The following is a 19726-nucleotide window of genomic DNA, read 5'->3' on the forward strand; positions in this document are numbered from 1 at the left end:
TGACGCTGATTCTATAGATTTCCCTGCAGAACACAATGATGACATTTCAGAACTTGTTGTTCTTTATCATCCTTTCCATTATTATGCATCGCAGTGCCGCAGATAGATCAGAGTTGCTCTCAGTCATCCCTTTACATTTATAGGGTACAATATGTATTTACTAAATACATAAAAGACCCCCGGTGAGGACCCAGCAGTGCAGAACAGGCCAAAAAATCTGCCCTGAATCTGTCCTGGGCATTTGCTTTCAGTTTTGCTCATGAAGCCTTAAACCTGTCTGCTTTGAAGAATTTGCAATAGTTTTGCATGTAAGTTTGTAGAAATTGTTATCTTAAAAGCTTATAAAAAGATAAGTTACAAACCCCACTGTGCTGACTACACCAGCAGATTGCCCCCTGAATGTTAATAGAATCTTTTTTTCCCCCCTTAGGTTCACTGCTCGGCCTCTTGTAGAAACCATCTTTGAAAGGGGAATGGCCACTTGCTTTGCTTATGGACAAACTGGAAGTGGGAAAACCCATGTACGTATTCTGCCTCTTCATGTTCTTAAAGGGAAGGTGCCATGAAAAAAAAAATGTTTTTTCAATAGCTGAAAAAATGTAAAGTAGTAATAATGTTTTAATTGAAAAAAAAATAGTTTTTAATTAAGTAAAATATGAAAAATAATTTCAAAAAGTTTAATATGGGCTGTGTCTGATCTGTCTCCTCTCCTCCCCTTCTGGGTGTTTGTAACAGGATAAGAGGATGAAGTTTAGGATCACAGTGCGGAGCCATTTTGCTGGTGACTGCAAAGTGATACAGACAAGTAGACAGTCACCGAGGCCGGCCGGCAGCACCGATTCTGTTAGTGCTGCTCGCTGTATCACAAGCTGGGGTTAGATACGTGCAGTGTATCACATGTGCACACGCAGAGTAACATGAAGGGATTAGATACAGTGCTCAGTGTAGACTGCTCCTATAGAAGTAGTAGACTTCTATGGGAGCAGTGGTGTAATGTGTGACCCCGCTCCATCCACTTTTATGGGAGCAGATGTGTAATGTGTGACCCCTCTTCATCCACTACATTGCTACTCCCATAAAAGTAGACAGAGCGAGGTCACACTTTACAGGACTGCTCCTAGTAAGTGGGAGGAGTGGTGTAATGTGTGACCCCCCCGCTCTGTCCACTTCTGTGAGAGCGGTGGTGTAATGTGACCCCTGCTTCATCCACTTCTATGGGAGCTGTGGTGTAATGTGTGACCCTGCTTCGTCCACTTTTATGGGAGCTGTGGTGTAATGTGTGACCCTGCTTCGTCCACTTTTATGGGAGCAGTGCTGTAATGTGACCCCTTGCTCCATCCACTTTTATGGGAGCAGTGGTGTAATGTGTGACCTCACTCTGTCCACTTTTATGGGAGCAGTGGTGTAGTGTGTGACCCCGCTGCATCCACTTTTATGGGAGCAGTGGTATGATGTGTGACCCCGCTCCATCCTCGTTTATGGGAGCAGTGGTGTAATGTGGGACCCCGCTCCATCCACTTTTATGGGAGCAGTGGTGTAATGTGTGACCTCGCTCCGTCCTCTTTTATGGGAGCAGTGGTGTAATGTGTGACCCCGCTCCGTCCTCTTTTATGGGAGCAGTGGTGTAATGTGTGACCCCGCTCCGTCCTCTTTTATGGGAGCAGTGGTGTAATGTGTGACCCCGCTCCGTCCTCTTTTATGGGAGCAGTGGTGTAATGTGTGACCCCGCTCCGTCCTCTTTTATGGGAGCAGTGGTGTAATGTGTGACCCCGCTCCGTCCTCTTTTATGGGAGCAGTCGTGTAATGTGTGACCCCGCTCCGTCCTCTTTTATGGGAGCAGTGGTGTAATGTGTGACCCCGCTCCGTCCTCTTTTATGGGAGCAGTGGTGTAATGTGTGACCCCCTCCGTCCTCTTTTATGGGAGCAGTGGTGTAATGTGGGACCCCGCTCCATCCACTTTTATGGGAGCAGTGGTATGATGTGTGACCCCGCTCCATCCTCGTTTATGGGAGCAGTGGTGTAATGTGGGACCCCGCTCCATCCACTTTTATGGGAGCAGTGGTGTAATGTGGGACCCCGCTCCATCCACTTTTATGGGAGCAGTGGTGTAATGTGTGACCTCGCTCCGTCCTCTTTTATGGGAGCAGTGGTGTAATGTGTGACCCCGCTCCGTCCTCTTTTATGGGAGCAGTGGTGTAATGTGTGACCCCGCTCCGTCCTCTTTTATGGGAGCAGTGGTGTAATGTGTGACCCCGCTCCGTCCTCTTTTATGGGAGCAGTGGTGTAATGTGTGACCCCGCTCCGTCCTCTTTTATGGGAGCAGTGGTGTAATGTGTGACCCCGCTCCGTCCTCTTTTATGGGAGCAGTCGTGTAATGTGTGACCCCGCTCCGTCCTCTTTTATGGGAGCAGTGGTGTAATGTGTGACCCCGCTCCGTCCTCTTTTATGGGAGCAGTGGTGTAATGTGTGACCCCCTCCGTCCTCTTTTATGGGAGCAGTGGTGTAATGTGTGACCCCTCTCCATCCACTTCTATGGGAGCAGTGGTGTAATGTGTGACCTCTCTCCATCCACTTCTATGGGAGCAGTGGTGTAATGTGTGACCCCTCTCCATCCACTTCTATGGGAGCAGTGGTGTAATGTGTGACCCCCTCTCCATCCACTTCTATGGGAGCAGTGGTGTAATGTGTGACCCCTCTCCATCTACTTCTATGGGAGCAGTGGTGTAGTGTGTGACCCCGCTTTATCCACTTCTATGGGAGCAGTGGTGTAATGTGTGACCCCTCTCCATCCACTTCTATGGGAGCAGTGGTGTAATGTGTGACCCCTCTCCTTCCACTTCTATGGGAGCAGTGGTGTAATGTGTGACCCCGCTCCGTCCTCTTTTATGGGAGCAGTGGTGTAATGTGTGACCCCGCTCCATCCACTTCTATGGGAGCAGTGGTGTAATGTGTGACCCCGCTCCGTCCTCTTTTATGGGAGCAGTGGTGTAATGTGTGACCCCGCTCCGTCCTCTTTTATGGGAGCAGTGGTGTAATGTGTGACCTCGCTCCGTCCTCTTTTATGGGAGCAGTGGTGTAATGTGTGACCCCGCTCCGTCCTCTTTTATGGGAGCAGTGGTGTAATGTGTGACCCCGCTCCGTCCTCTTTTATGGGAGCAGTGGTGTAATGTGTGACCCCGCTCCGTCCTCTTTTATGGGAGCAGTGGTGTAATGTGTGACCCCGCTCCGTCCTCTTTTATGGGAGCAGTGGTGTAATGTTTGACCCCGCTCCGTCCTCTCTTATGGGAGCAGTGGTGTAATGTGTGACCCCGCTCCGTCCTCTTTTATGGGAGCAGTGGTGTAATGTGTGACCCCGCTCCGTCCTCTTTTATGGGAGCAGTGGTGTAATGTGTGACCCCGCTCCGTCCTCTCTTATGGGAGCAGTGGTGTAATGTGTGACCCCTCTCCATCCACTTCTATGGGAGCAGTGGTGTAATGTGTGACCTCTCTCCGTCCTCTCTTATGGGAGCAGTGGTGTAATGTGTGACCCCTCTCCATCCACTTCTATGGGAGCAGTGGTGTAATGTGTGACCTCTCTCCGTCCTCTCTTATGGGAGCAGTAGGTGCTGTGAACACGGCAGCAGAGAGCAGTGATCAGCAGTATGGGTTTGTTGTACTAACATCGCTGCCAGTTCTCACCTCTGTATCACAGTTGTGTGTAGATTGGAGGCTCCTGTGCGGCTCCTTCCAGCAGCTCCTCTGTAGACAGCTCCTCTGTAGACAGCTCCTCTGTAGACGGCTCCTCTGTAGACGGCTCCTCTGTAGACGGCTCCTCTGTAGACGGCTCCTCTGTAGACGGCTCCTCTGTAGACGGCTCCTCTGTAGACGGCTCCTCTGTAGACGGCTCCTCTGTAGACGGCTCCTCTGTAGACGGCTCCTCTGTAGACGGCTCACCGGTGACGAGAATGGAGTGAGGACCTCCCTGGAGCCTCCTCTATAGACCGCTCAGTGCTGAGGTGTCCGGAGCGAGGTCCTCACAGGACTCCAGTGTAGACGGACCGGACCAGAATGGAGGCGATTCCAGGAGCTCCTTATCACGCTCCAATCTCGTCGCCCCATGATTGCAGTGGCTACAATGGAGTCTGCAGTGTGTAGCCCGGGTTATAATCGCAGGAATGAATATTACACTAGTTGATTTCTCCTACGCCTCATTGGGGGACACAGGACCATGGGTGTATGCTTGCTGCCACTAGGAGGACACTAAGTAGACAAAGATTAACTACTCCTCTGCAGTATACACCCCTTCACTGGATACAATTTCAACCAGTTCTTGCTTAGTGTCTTAGGAGGCACTTGGGTCTTTTTTCCCAGACCCCAACTTTATTTTAGTTTTTGATTTTTTAATTTTATGTAAATTTTTAATTTTTTATTTAACGGAGTGAAGGGGGCGACGGGTCCTTTTTTTCATAGGGTCCGCTCTCCCCCGAACCAACAACAGGCGAGCACGGCGAGTATACCTCCCCGTCCCTCTCCTGCGACGTATGGCGCACAAAAAGTTTGCGCCAGGGCAACAGTTCCTCTTGGTCCCGATTTCCCCCAACCCCCTCCAGGACCCTGCATTACAGCAATGTAATCTGGAGAAGAATGCAGTCCGGAGGGGATGTTGTGCCGCAGCCCCCTCTGCTACAGCAGCGTGATGCATTAGGGGCCTCTCCATCCCCATCCAGGGTGCATGGATTGAGTTCACATCCTCACAGAAGCGCCCGCAGACCTGTGAGAACCGGGACAATGGCGGCTGTAAGTACCTTCAGGGGACTCCCCCCTGCTCCCCCTTAGCGGTAGCGATGCGGTCCGGGTCCCCAGGGAGAGGCACCGCCGACCGGGGGTCGGTGGTGCTCGGCGGCGCTCCGTCGCGGCCGCCGCCACACATCGTCGGCAGGCCCCAAAAATTTAGTCCCCGGCTTCTTCAGCCGGAGTAGGCCGCAGTGGGGAAAATCTCCTCCCACGGCCGTAGCTCCGCCCCCTACATCGGCGCTTCTCGCCTGGGACGAGAGGCGCCCTCCAAATCTCGGGGGCCATATTTCCTCTTTCCCTGCACGGAGCCCTCGCTTCCACTGCGCTCCAAGGAGAGCTTCTGGACAAAGAACCGCCATATCTCTCTCTGGGGACACACAGGACCGTGGGTAAGCTGTTTCAAGAAAGCTTAACCCCTTCTCTGCGTATACTGCCCGCTCTGTCCCCAAGGCACTATGTCTCAATCCAAGGAGACAAAAAAGGGTAACAAGAAGCACACAGTGTTTTTCACTGTATGTGCCACTTGCAATGCGGCCCTGCCCCGAGCCCACACTAGCCCTTTGTGTGCAGATTGCGTTTCGCCCTCTGTGCAGCCGCTCCTTGCCGACGCCGGTACCGTCGCCGATGCCGCAGCCGTCGACCCGGTAGAGCCTAGTCCCCCTGAGTGGGCAACCTCTCTGTCACGATCTGTGGCTTCCCTAGCCAGGGCAATTGACTCCCTCCGGGGCCCCCCTCCAGGTCGGTCCGTGGAGGATTCAGACGACGGTATGGATTCGTCTACCAGCAGGGGGCGTACCCGGTCACTTTCTACCCGGGGCTTGAGAAAACGTGTTCACGTTTCATCCCCTGACCATGAGCTAGCAGGCCCTTCAGTACCTGCAAGCTCCGCTTCCAGGTCCTCTTCCCCAAACTCGGATGACTCTGAATATGAGTCCGACATTTCCTACGTTCAGGACCCCCCCTCCTTCCAAGAGTCTCTCGACTCTCTCATTGAGGCGGTAAACCAGACCCTGAAGGTGACTGAGGACTCCGCTTCGGAACCCGAACATGTGGTGTCTTTCAAAAAAACTAAACGTGTTAAAAAGGTTTTTGTCACTCACCCTCACTTTAAAGAGATTGTACAAAAACATAGGGATCGCCCAGATAAACGCTTCATAGGACAAAAGTCCATCAAGGCCAAATACCCTTTTTCTCGGGAATTAGTCAAAGACTGGCTGCAGTCTCCCTCGGTGGACCCTGCTGAGTCACACCTCGCGTCCAAGACCATCCTGTCTCTTTCGGACGGTTCCTCCGTTAAGAATCCCTCCGATCGCCAGATTGATTACCTGGCTCGTTCCGCCTTCGAGGCCACAGGAGCGTCTCTCTTCCCATCCTTCGCCGCCTCTTGGGTGGCTAAGGCTATGGTCTCTTGGACCGAGACTCTTTCCTCTAACATCCAAGCCAGTGATTTACCTCCAGAAGCCAGCATCCTGGTTAACCAGATAGCGCAAGCCGGAGACTTCATAGTCAACGCCTCTATGGACGCAGCCAATTGCGCTGCACAGGCAGCCGCCAATGCAATCTCCATCAGGAGAGCCCTGTGGCTCAGGGATTCGGCTTCTAAACGTTCTCTAACAGCCCTGCCTTACCAGGCTGGTCGGTTATTTGGAGAAAAATTGGACCAAATGATCTCGGATGCTACCGGAGGGAAAAGTAAATTTCTCCCCCAGCAAAAGCCTACCCGGCCCTTTCGGTACCAACAGCAACCTCCATTTCGGCCTTTTCGGCCCAATACCAGCTGGTCTTCCACATCCCCTACCCCCGCATCAGGACGAGGTTCGCGCTGTGGCCGAGGCACCCAGGTCTCTTACAGACCTAATCGTAGCTGGAGACCCAGGCCTAAACCTCCCGGATCTAAGGGATCCGCATCCCATGGATCCTCCGCCCAATGACTTCTTGCATCATCCGGTGGACTCCAACAAAGTAGGCGGACGTCTACTCTTGTTCCGTCAAGCCTGGCTCTCATTCGTTTCCGACGAGTGGGTCAGAGAACTGGTGTCCACCGGATACAAAATAGAATTTCCCCCCCCCCCCCCCCCCCCCCTACACGCTTCTTCCAGTCTTGCCCTCAAAGGTCAAAGGCCACAGCGTTTCTCCAGGCAATTCGGGCACTACAAAGGGACGGAGTCATTATTCCGGTCCCCCTAGAACAAAGATTCAAGGGTTTCTATTCGAATCTGTTCGTGGTCTCAAAGAAGGACGGATCACTACGGCCGATCCTAGACCTAAAGCTACTAAACAGATTCATAAAGATCCGACACTTCAGGATGGAATCCCTCCGTTCTGTGGTCGCATCTATGGAAAAGGGAGAATTCCTGGCATCCATAGACATCAAGGATGCCTACCTGCACATACCGATCTTCCCTCCGCATCGCCTTTTGCGGGGAACACTTCCAATTTGTGGCCTTGCCCTTCGGTCTCGCCACCGCTCCCAGAGTTTTCACGAAGGTCATGGCGGCTGCCATGGCCATTCTTCATTCCAGGGGAGTGGTGGTAATTCCGTACTTGGACGACCTACTGATAAAGGGTCCTTCCTACCCAGCGTGCGAAGAGTCCGTCGCTCTCACGGTGGATACTCTTTCTCGCCTGGGATGGAAGATAAACTTCGAAAAATCTTTTCCAATTCCGGCTCAACAAATCTCCTTCCTGGGGATGATACTGGACACTTCCCGCGGTCTGGTCATACTCCTTCAAGACAAGGCTTTGGCCTTGCAGCAGGGAGCCCAGCGTCTTTCTCGTCCAGTATCCCACTCCATTCGCGCCAGCATGCGAGTTCTCGGGCAGATGGTAGCGACCATGGAAGCGGTCCCATTTGCGCAGTTTCACCTCCGTCCCCTGCAGCATGCGCTACTGTCGGCTTGGGACGGCAAACCTTCCTCCCTCGACCGCCGTTTCATCCTGTCCCCTCGGGTCAGGAAGACCCTCAGGTGGTGGACGCTGAAGTCCTCCTTATCCCAGGGAAGGTCCTTTCTCCCAGTACGGTGGCTGGTGGTGACCACCGATGCCAGTCTCATAGGCTGGGGAGCGGTCTTCAAACATCACACAGCCCAGGGGCGGTGGTCCATTCAAGAGTCTCGCCTTGCCATCAATATCCTCGAGATTCGAGCTATCAGGCTAGCTTTGTTCCAGTTTCATCGACTTCTGGCAGGTCATCCAGTCAGAATCCAGTCCGACAACGCCACGGCAGTGGCGTACATCAACCGTCAGGGCGGAACTCGTAGCAGGACGGCCATGCTCGAGGTGTCTCACATCCTCCATTGGGCGGAGTCGAACCATTCGCCCATCTCGGCGATCCACATTCCAGGTGTGGAAAATTGGGCGGCGGACTTCCTCAGCCGCCAGGGCATCGCCTCCGGAGAGTGGTCCCTACACCCGGAGGTCTTCCAGCAGATTTGCCATCGCCGGGGGACCCCGGATGTGGATCTCATGGCTTCCAGGATGAACAACAAGGTTCCTCAGTTCTTTGCTCGGTCCCTCGACCCACGGGCCCTCGGAGTAGACGCCCTGGTCCTGCCTTGGCACCAATTCCGCCTCCCGTACATTTTTCCTCCTCTTCCTCTACTACCGAGGGTCATCAAAAAGATCAGGGCAGAGGGGGTACCAGTGATTCTCGTCGCGCCAGACTGGCCGCGTCGGGCATGGTACGCCGAGCTGGTTCAGCTGGTAGCCGACGTCCCCTGGCGGCTTCCAGATCGCGCGGATCTTCTTTCACAGGGCCCGATTTACCACCAGAACTCAAGGGCCCTGTCTTTGACGGCCTGGCCGTTGAGTCCTGGATTCTAGGCCAAGCGGGTTTCTCTCCCAGAGTGTCCTCCACCATGATCAGAGCTAGGAAACCTGTTTCCATGCGTAGTTACCACCGTACCTGGCGAATTTTTTTCTCATGGTGCGAGGCACAGGGACGATCTCCTCTAGTTTTTTCTTTTCCTTCCATACTGGAGTTTCTTCAGTCCGGATTAGAGTCGGGACTTGCCCTTAGCTCCCTAAAGGGTCAGGTTTCGGCATTGTCAGTCCTTTTCCAGCGGAAGATTGCCAATAGGTTGCCGGTGAAAACTTTCTTCCAGGGAGTTTCCCGTGTGGCGCCTCCCTACAAGTCACCCTTGGATCCGTGGGATCTCAACCTAGTTCTCGGAGCTCTTCAGGAGACTCCCTTCGAACCGTTACAGGACGTTTCCTTGACCTTCCTTTCTTGGAAGGTAGTCTTCCTAGTAGCCGTCACGTCCATCAGAAGGGTCTTGGAGTTGGCTGCGCTCTTCTGCCGTCCTCCCTTTCTAATTTCTCATCCGGACAAGGCGGTATTGAGGACCTCTCCCACCTTTTTACCCAAGGTCGTCTCCTCTTTCCACCTCAATGAGGAGATTGTTCTGCCTTCGTTCTGCCCGGCACCTGTCCATCGCATCGAAAAGGCTCTACACACTCTTGATGTGGTGAGGGCTCTTCGTCGGTACGTCTCAAGGACGGCTCCCTTCCGCACGTCAGACGTCCTGTTCGTACTTCCAGAGGGGCCCAGGAGGGGTTCTCCTGCTTCAAAAGCCACTCTGGCAAAATGGATTCGGTCAGCCATTCAAGAATCCTATCGTGTCAAAGGTGTTCCTATCCCAGCTGGGATCAAGGCTCATTCTACTCGGTCGGTGGGCGCCTCGTGGGCCATTCGACACCAGGCGTCAGCACAGCAGGTCTGCAAGGCTGCGACGTGGTCCAGCTTGCACACTTTTACCAAGCATTACCACATTCATTCTATCTCTTCTGCAGACGCCGCCCTTGGTAGGCGCATTCTGCAAGCGGCAGTTCCTTGAGCCGTAAGCCAGTGGTACATGGGGTATTAGCATATTGCTCCCCACCCAGGGACTGCTTTTGTACGTCCCATGGTCCTGTGTCCCCCAATGAGGCCTAGGAGAAAAGGAGATTTTTGTTTACTTACCGTAAAATCTTTTTCTCCGAGCCACTCATTGGGGGACACAGCACCCACCCTGTTAGCCTGTTTTGGCTTGTTGTTACTTCCTTGGTTTTGACATAGTTGTCTTTGTTCATGCTCCTACTGCTTTACTACCGAACTGGTTGAAATTGTATCCAGTGAAGGGGTGTATACTGCAGAGGAGGAGTTTATCTTTCTGTCTACTTAGTGTCCTCCTAGTGGCAGCAAGCATACACCCATGGTCCTGTGTCCCCCAATGAGTGGCTCGGAGAAAAAGATTTTACGGTAAGTAAACAAAAATCTCCTTTTTTATTAAAGAAAAAACAAGTCGTATTGGACTGGCTTTACAACTAAAATTATTTCACGGCTTTTTAATGTTTTTCTGGGGGTGTTTTACATTTTTAATCGAGTAAACATAAAATTGTATAGTACATTTTTTATTTTTTTTGCATTATTTTATGTATTTCTATAGGGCCGACAAATTCTGCAAGATTCAGTTTCACAATCTTTTTCTGATTAATAAAACTTGCATTTTTCTTATGTCTTTTTGTAATATAAAACATTACACCCAGCGCTGATTGTTCAGTTTGATAGAATTCTACTCATCCCATACGTACACAGGTCTTCACCACCACCATTTAGATGAGGGGGCGGAGCATTGCGGGAAGGGGCGGAGCCTGCAGCCATCCTAATTTACAACACAAGTGACGTAAATTATGACAGTATTGTGCGAGGTCACTGGAGTTAGTGTCTGTTGTAATTTATGCCACTTTTGTGTTGTTAATTATGGTGACTGTTACGGTCTCGCCCTTCTCTCAAAGCTCCATACTCTTCACAATGATGGTGCTGAGACTTGTCCACATACGGGAAGAGCCAATTTCCATCAAAACCGAACAATCTGGGCTGTGTGTAACTTTTTGTATTCCGAAAAACGATAAAAATGCAAAATCCCTTCCCCACACAGCCCCCCAACATGCAGCTTCACACAAGGAATGTCACTGGTTTGTAGATCTCCCTTCTCCAGGATACAGTCCGCTTCTTCAACTATTCACCATGTAGAGAAATATTGCAAGTTAAATAAAACCATTAAAGAATATTCATTATTTAATTATACTCTGGACATTGCATAATGATGCATTTGTGTAAAATACTTCATTACCTCACTTTGCTTCCTTTTGTCTGTGTGCTGCTTTAATGCCTAGTTCCTGCCTCTTTAGAGTGTGCTTTCAGCTGCTGCTCTGCGACAGATGTTCTCTATTTACAGGCATTCAGAGTAGGGGACTTTCCCTGTCTGAGACTCTCTCCACACCGAGACCTTACTGCAGCATGATGTTTGGGCGAGAAGAAAGCAAAATAAGGAAATAAAGCACTCGCAACATTTCATAACTTTGCGGTGGCTGGAGGAGATGACTAAATATAAAAGTTTACTTACTCTATCAAGTCTATTCACACTTCTATTTCATTGGACAACGTGCGATAAAACCAAGCATCTGTCTGACGGGTCCAGTGGGCAATGTCTTCCTTCCCTGCGGATCGTCTGCGTGTTGTCATAGTATGATCTTCAGCGGCCCGCACGTTATTGGATCAGATTAGGTGTTCATTCCATGGCTCTTGATAAAGATACAGGGTTTTTATGTGTACTGGAATGGAAACTTATTTTATTCTTTGATCTGCATTACAGACCATGGGTGGTGATTTTTCTGGAAAGAATCAAGACTGTTCAAAAGGAATATATGCTCTTGCAGGTACAACTTCTAATAGGAAATTGCAATCTTTCATTTATCCATGGCGTACTGAACTGTGGTGTCATGGAACAGCTCCTTTTCACAAAAGCTGATGATAGCGTTCTTAAAGGAATCTGTCACCAGCTAAGCTGTGGAATCACAGGGCAGCCTTATGTATGAACAGCGAGCCCGTACTTACTGGACTGCTTGGCGCAATTTTGAGAAAATCCCTGTTTTTTCTGCTTTGTGTAGCAGAGCTCAGAATACTGAGCTGTGTATAGCCTCACCCACACCACTGATTGGCAGCTTCCTGTGCGGACTGTATTCCAGTAACTTTGATAATCTCCTGCTGAGAAAACACTGATTGTACTGGAAGTACAGCAAGCTGCCGAACAAGTGACACAGACTTGGAATCAGGCTCTCTCCCTCTACATTATGCTGCTCTCAGATTTGATAGCAAACCCTGCTGACAGATTACCTTAAACACTCATCGATATGTATGTGTGTGCATATTGGGGTAGACACAGGATCCGTTTCTATTTAAAATCCGGCTGATTTATTGCAGTCCTCATAAACCACGTCACCAGAAAACTTAAAAAACATCCTTTGTCCGGCACAAGGTAAAACATAAAGGACCAAGTCCATACAATAGTGCTGGTTAGAGTCCAGCTTCTCTGTCCTTTTAGCAAAGGCGCTCAATCCAGGAGATCTGCAACCTATTGTATATACACAGTGTGGTATGTAGTCGGCCATCACTCATCTATAGGCAGCAATCGTCTTGTGTAATTGTTTCCTTCAGTATTTTTGGTTGTAATCCTGGATCACTTAAATTATATAGATGGACAACGTAAAACCCTTTAATATCACTGGTGCAGAATGGACAATTTTCAATCCGATTTGAACCCATAGTGGCCGAATGGCGGACCCTTGTCTAAGAGTTACAAAAACGACCAGAAGAGAACTCCTCCAAAACACAAGTCTTTATTGAATGCTCACAATAATATAAAAAACACATAACAGAAGGCGAATGAATAAGTGGTATCTTAGTTACATGCAAAAATCATTGGCACATTTGTTATTAAATCTAGCGCAATGGAGCAATTTACATCCAATTATACATGTAAAATAAAATTAATAAATATTTTCCACTGTTTGGATGTAGAAACAGAAAATCCATATATGATCAGGAAGGCTATCTTAAAAGTTTAAGTAATTGTAAATTGTATAAATAAACCAAGCAAAGGAAATAATTGTATCAATATATAAATCAACAGCGCTACCTGCTGGACAATGATGTGTAAGGCGCTAGTTGTAAGATACATTGTACAGTGCTAGTGGCTTAAAATATGTAAATGTATATACAGTAGATGTAAAAAACATGCAAAAATAAGCGAAAATAAGCAAATAGTCCGTCGGGGAAGATGCAATAATATGCTAGTGCAAAAACCTATTTACAACACCTAATGAAAGACTATTGAGGATGCATGTATCGCTGCATTTGTTGCAAGAAATGAATCGCATGTTTAAAGAATCAGTGTGGCTAAGAAGCATGGGTAAAAATAATATATCAAACTAAAATAGTTACCACCAGTCCCCCTGACGCACAAAAGAGGTTCCTTTCTGAACATATATAGATTTTCTGTTTCCTACATCCAAGCAGTGGAAAATATTACCTTTATTCTGTATTTATTTGCATGTATAATTAGCTAAAGGGAGAAATTTACACCTGGAGGCTGATTAGTCTCAGATAAATGTGCAATGGTTTTTGCATGTAATGAAGACACCACCTGTTCCTTCTCTGCATTGCAGCTCCTTCTTTTATGTGTTTTATGTGAGCATTCAGTAAAGATTTGTTGTTTATGCTTTATCTTTGGAGGAGTTCTCGTTTTGTCTTTTTTCTCATTCTTTTTTTAGAACTCCTATTTATGGATATTTCCCTCTTTCCTTGGCTTATATTGTGCAAGAATTAGACTAGTGCAATCTGCGATTTCTCTCCAAACACATTGACTTATTCCTGAATAAGCCTTTTCACTTTAATGGGTCAGTGTTGAGTCCCGGGGAAAGGCTGATCTACAACCTGGCTGCACCTGCAGGTGAAAGTCCCGTCCACTCCTATGGCGTCTGACACCTCCCGGCGTTCTGCTGCAGTCCTGGAGCCAGGATCTGATTGACACGGATCGGGCAGCACTTTCAGGCTATGTGCACACGTTCAGGAAAGTTTACAGAATTTTCCTGAGCAAACTACTTTCGCAGGAAATCCGCTCGTGTTTTTTGCACAGATTTTTTCGCTGATTTTTCCGGAGGTTCCCAATGCAATAATATAGCGGAAAATCCGCAAAATTAATGAACATCCTGCGTTTTTTTCAGCGATGCGTTTTTTCGCAGAAAAAAAATGCAGCATGGGCAACAAAAAATTATGGAATGCTTAATCTATGCTTTTTTTTAAAAGCGTTTTTGCAGCGGAAAACCGCCGAAAAAACGCGAAAAATCCGGAACGCGTGCGCATAGCTTCAGGACATCTCCGTCCTGCTGCTCACTTTCACCTGTTAGTATGTGTAGCTCTGTCATTACATCCTTCCTCCATCTTTCATCCTGGTCCATATCTTTATCCTTAATGGATTTTCTGGTGTTTTTAATCTGATTTTTTTTTTCTCACACAGCAAGAGATGTATTTCAAATGCTAAAGAAACCAAATTATAAGAAGCTGGAACTTCAAGTATACGCTACGTTTTTTGAAATCTACAGTGGTAAAGTAAGTGGTTAATGATTGCAAAGGACGTTGGATGTAAAGATCCTTTAATTTGCTTTTTATATGTAATGTAGGATACACCGGCGCTCCCAAAAAATTTTGGATTTAAGTTGAAGCTGCTGGTGCCTAGACAGCTGCTGCGCTCAGTCTGTCATCATCATAAAACATAGCCAAAATGTATAAAACGTCACCGCGCTAAAACTACTACAAACAAATAAATAAGTGGATAAGAAAAGAACACACCACTATTTAGCTAAAAGACCATTCTCATATTATCCCACAATGGTTTGATACTTTGTATATACAGTACAGACCAAAAGTTTGGGGTGGGGGGGGGGGGTGTGTGTGTGATTGTGATAAGACACGCTATCATTTTGATAAGGCTTAAAATATTGTATGTTACTTTTCAACTGTACAGTTTTCATATAACCAAAAATCATGCCCATTATTATTACAGAAAACAGGCACAAAATACAGGATGAATTGGCCTCTAAGAGTACGTTTACATGGTTCCTACACAGAAGTGTCCAGTTATTGGACACCTTCCATTGATCTGAGCGATTCCTATTCAGCCATCATGGGGTCTGAATTATACACTGCAGAAACCATGTAGTGACCTGTCCCTTATTGATGTGGTTTCACAAAGCGGTCACATAGCCATACATGAATTAATCCGCTTGTCGATTCACGACACAGAAACCTGCAAACCTCCAGCAGAAAGCTGAGGGTTCGCCTGCCATATATATCTCTGTGGATTCTCTTTGGCACATTTTTTGACACGAAAAGCCTTCCATGTATGTCAACATGAAAGCTTCACCCACACAACCTGTGCACGGACTGGTCGCGGTTCTCCTGACCCCCAACCTGACAGCCTCAGAGGGATATATGAGGCCGTCATGTTCAGGACTGTGTTACACGGACATCTGAAGTCCGCCTAAGACATGGCAGCCAGACTGGTGATGGTGGAGAAGAGCGGCGACATGAACCTTATACACTGTGTTCCAAATTATTATGCAAATAATATTTCCTCATATTTTCTCTAAATTACCTATCTGAATTGCAGTCATTGTTATTTTCCAGTCATCTACTATTCTAGTATAATTGCAATGTTTTGGAACAAACTGCCTATGAAAACAGTATCTTTTTTTAAGAAATAAACACTCAAAATGCATGTTCCAAATTATTATGCACAGCAGAGTTTTCAACCTTTTTTTTTATTTTGAACAAAAAAATGGTCAATTGTGAAGTTATAAGCATTATCAGCTTATTACAAAATGAAATCAAACAGTTTTCAAGTGAAAACTTTATTCTAGGTGATGTTACATTTGCACATAGGACCCCTTGTTATAAAGAAGCTTCTGAACTCTCTCGTCCATTGAATTTGTCAGTTTTTGGATGGTTTCTGCTTCAATTGTTTTGCATGTGGACAGAATACCCTCCCAGAGCTGATGTTTAGATGTGAACTGCCTCCCGCCATCATAGACACTCCTTTTGATGATGCTCCAGAGGTTCTCAATGGGGTTGAGGTCAGGGGAAGATGGTGGCCACACCATAAGTTTGTCCTCTTTTATGCCCATAGCAGCCAGAGATGCAGATGTGTTTTTTGCAGCATGAGACGGTGCATTATCATGCATGAAAATGATCTTGCTGCAGAAAGCACAGTTCTTCCTCTTGAACCATGGCGGGAAGTGTTGTTTTAGAAACTCCACATAGATTACGGAGTTCATCTTTACCCCTTCAGGGATCATAAAGGGGCCAACAATCTCTCTCCCCATGATTCCAGCCCAAAACATTACTCCACCTCCTCCTTGTTGGCGCCTTAGCCGTGTTTTCATGGGGTGTCCATCCTCCACTCCATCCATCTGGACCATCGAGCGTTGCACGGCACTCATCGGTGAACAAAACAGTTTGGAAGTCCGTCTTCATGTATAGTTTGGCCCACTGGAGCTGTTTCTGCTTGTGTGCAGTGGATAGAGGTGGTCGACAGGATGGCTTACGCACAGCTGCAAACCTCTGAAGGACCCTGCATCTTGTTCTTCTGGGGACGTTGGAGGCACCAGCAGCTTCAAAAACTTGTCTGCTGCTATGACAAGGCATTTTTGCAGCTGCTCTTTTAACCTTACGCAATTGCCTGTTGGAAAGAGTCCTCAATTTTTCCTTATTAGCACGCACACGTGTGTGCTGGGAATCAGCTACATACTTCTAGATTGTGCGATGATCACGATGAAGTGTCTTGGCAATGTTGATTGTAGTCATGCCTTGACCTAAATACTCCATAATTTGTTACTTCTCAGCAGCCGACACATCCTTTTTTTCCCATTTTGGCAAAAAATGTAGGCTGCTTAATAATGTGGAACAGCCTTCTTAAGTAGTCTTGCCTTTATTTGGACACACCTGCCAAACTAATTTGCACAGGTATCTGCAATTGCTTTCAGTGATATAAAGAGCCCTGACACACATCACCATCAATGAGTTTAAATGACAAACAAAAAAATTCTAACCTTATCACTCCTAAACTCTATGTGCATAATAATTTGGAACACAGTGTAGTATAAATTCACTGGCAGTGGGCTAAGCGCTTTATCTATGACCTGCGGAGCAGGTGAAGGCCACTTTCCCACTATTAATATGTTGATGGTCCAAGACGCCACTGATCACCGGGGCACAACGCCTCCAGTTCTCCTCGTATAGATGGTGGGGTGGGTAGACTTTCCTCACTTGGCTGATTCCATGTTTCCTGTATTCTTGTGTCTCGCAATCACTTGAGGCTCTCAATGGTCAGTCCTCTGACCCAGGAATAGGAGATACATTATCGAGGATTTGTTCTTTGTTTTAAGGTTTTTGACTTACTCAACCGGAAAACCAAATTGAGGGTCTTAGAAGATGGCAAGCAGCAAGTTCAGGTGGTCGGCCTACAGGAAAGAGAAGTGAAATGTGTAGAAGATGTTCTGAAACTCATCGAGATCGGCAACAGCTGCAGGTACGATTCGCGAGGAGACCTCTTTATGCGTTTATTGGGCCTTACCACTATGTAGATTTGGCTACCTCCTACTATTATAAGGACAGACTTATTCTCATTTTTAGCCATGCTTCCCATTTTCCCCATGTACTATACAAGAGACGTGACTGTTTTGTTTTTGTTCCCCCCCCACACACACACACACTTTAGGACGTCTGGTCAGACCTCGGCTAACGCTCACTCTTCTAGAAGTCACGCTGTGTTCCAGATAATTCTGCGACGGAAGGGGAAACTCCATGGTAAATTTTCTCTGATTGATTTGGCTGGAAATGAAAGAGGCGCCGACACCTCGAGTGCGGACAGACAGACACGACTCGAAGGAGCCGAGATTAACAAGAGTTTATTAGCACTAAAGGTGAGTTTTTTGCACTGAAAGGCAGATTGTCGTGTCAAAAAAGCCTGCTGTGATTGGATCTAGCTTCTGCCATCTTGGTTCTCTTATAAAACCCGGCCAGCCAGGTTCAAGTCCCATACGGCTGTTTAACCCCCTAAATGCGAGGGGATGGGGGGAACATTTAGGAGGCAAGGAGAGAGAGGGGGGCTCCCTCACCCATCCGATCCGCGCCCCTGCAATGTCATCGTCAGAGCCCAATGGACATCACAGCAACCCGAGGTTGTCATGTTGACCTCTGGGTCTACCAGCGATGGTGGCTGCTTAGACCATGCCAGAAGCATTTTCTAAGAGGCTTCTGTAAGTGTAATACTGACATGTATAATGCATTGCAATGTATCGTACAAGAGGTCAGAGTAATAAAGTTAAAGTCCCATAGAGGGACTAAGTAAGACAGTAAAAAAAAAAAAAAAAAAAATTGAAGAAAAATATTTAAAAAAAAAAATATTATACCCTTATTATACTTACCTTTTTTATAAAAACAAAAATAAACAAAAGAAAGTACACACATTTGGTATTCCCGCGTCCATAACGATCTGATCTAAAAAATTGTCAAACTAGTTAATCCCTTCAGTGGACACCATAGCAAAAAATTAAAAAAAATTGTGCAAATGGCCGAAAGTTTTGTCACTCTTTAAATTGTTCTAGAAGTCAAATTGTACATAATTTCACACAAAAAAACAAAGATGAGCCAGACAAAATTGTTGGTACCATCAGCTTAATATTTGGTTGCACACCCTTTGGAATAAATAACTGCAATCAGTCACTTCCTCTAGCCATCAGCAAGCTTCTGTCACCACTCAACTGGAATTTTGGTCAACTTTTTTTTTGAACCTGCTCCAGGTCTCTCATACTTGAAGGCGCCTTCTCCCAACAGTGAAATTATAAGATCTCCCCACAGGTGTTCAATGGGATTTAGATTTGGACTCATTGTTGGCTGCTTCAAAACTCTCCAGCGCTTTGTTTCCATTCATTTCTGGGTGCTTCTTGAGGTATGTTTGGGGTCATTGTCCTGCTGGAAGACCCATGACCTAGGACACAAACCCAGAGTCCTGACACTAGTCACTACATTTGGACCCAAAATCCATTGGTAATCTTCAGATTTCATGATGCCTTGTACACATTAAAGGCACCAAAACTGCCCTAAATCATCTTTTAATTTCCACCATATTTGACTGTAGGTACTGTGTTCTTTTCCTTGTAGGCCTCATTCCATTTTTGGTAAACAATAGAATGATGAGCTTTACCAAAAGCTCTATCTTGATCTCATCTGCCCACAAGATGCTTTCACAGAAGGATTTTCGATTACTCACGTACATTTTAGCAAAGTGCAGTTTAGCTTTTTTATGTCTGTGTCAGCACTGGGGTCCTCCTGGGTCTTCTGCCATAGATTTTTTAATTTCATTCAAATGTTGACAGATAGTTTGCTCTGACACTGATGCACCCGGAGGCTGCAGGTCAGCTTGAATTTCTTTGGAACTTGATTCCGGCTTCTTATCCACCACCCGGATTATCCTGCTTTGCAACCTGTCATCAATTTGTCTCTGCCGTCCACTTCCAGGTAGATTAGCTAAAGTGCCATGGGTTGTAAAGTTTGTGATTATGTTGGGCATTATGGATAAAGAAACATCAAGATCGCTGTCACCAGACAGTTCTCTTCTCCTTTTCCTTTCTCCATGCTTAGAGTGGCACACACAGACACACAATGTCAACCCCTTTTTATCTGGTTTCAGGTGTTATTTCCATACTGCTCACACCTGTTACTTACCACTGGTGAGTTTGAACGAGCATCACATGCTTGAAACAAAGTTGTTTACCCACAATTTTGGGATGGTGCCAACAATTTTGTCTGGCCCACTTTTGGGGTTTTCTGTGAAATGATGTCCAATTTCCCTTTTTTTTTCTCTCTTTTTTTTGTGTTGATCCAATACACACAATTGAAATTAAAATGTGTGTAACGAAAAGTGTAATTGCCATTTCATTTGTATATGCACATATGTTTGTGTATATTTTCCTTTCTATTTGAGGGCTTGTTTTGTGGAGGAAAAAACAAGCCCAAAGAAACTGAAAATGTCCACGTCTCCAGGGGTTAGCAATTAATATATTGAGTAGAACA

General features: G+C 46.9%; 1 protein-coding gene across 6 annotated transcripts in view; it reads left to right on the forward strand.

Moving 5' to 3' along the window:
* KIF2A (kinesin family member 2A) overlaps positions 1-19726 on the forward strand; it is a 75758-nt gene that overhangs the window by 42425 nt on the left and 13607 nt on the right. For all 6 annotated transcript variants that reach the window (XM_077286000.1, XM_077285956.1, XM_077285974.1 and 3 more), the window contains exons 10-14: positions 431-521; positions 11409-11472; positions 14112-14203; positions 17038-17180; positions 17370-17574. In XM_077286000.1, coding sequence (XP_077142115.1) covers positions 431-521; positions 11409-11472; positions 14112-14203; positions 17038-17180; positions 17370-17574 — 595 coding nt within the window. The remainder of the gene's footprint in view (positions 1-430; positions 522-11408; positions 11473-14111; positions 14204-17037; positions 17181-17369; positions 17575-19726) is intronic.

The sequence above is a fragment of the Ranitomeya variabilis genome, chromosome 1 (genome assembly GCF_051348905.1).
Source record: "Ranitomeya variabilis isolate aRanVar5 chromosome 1, aRanVar5.hap1, whole genome shotgun sequence".
NCBI lineage: Eukaryota > Metazoa > Chordata > Amphibia > Anura > Dendrobatidae > Ranitomeya > Ranitomeya variabilis.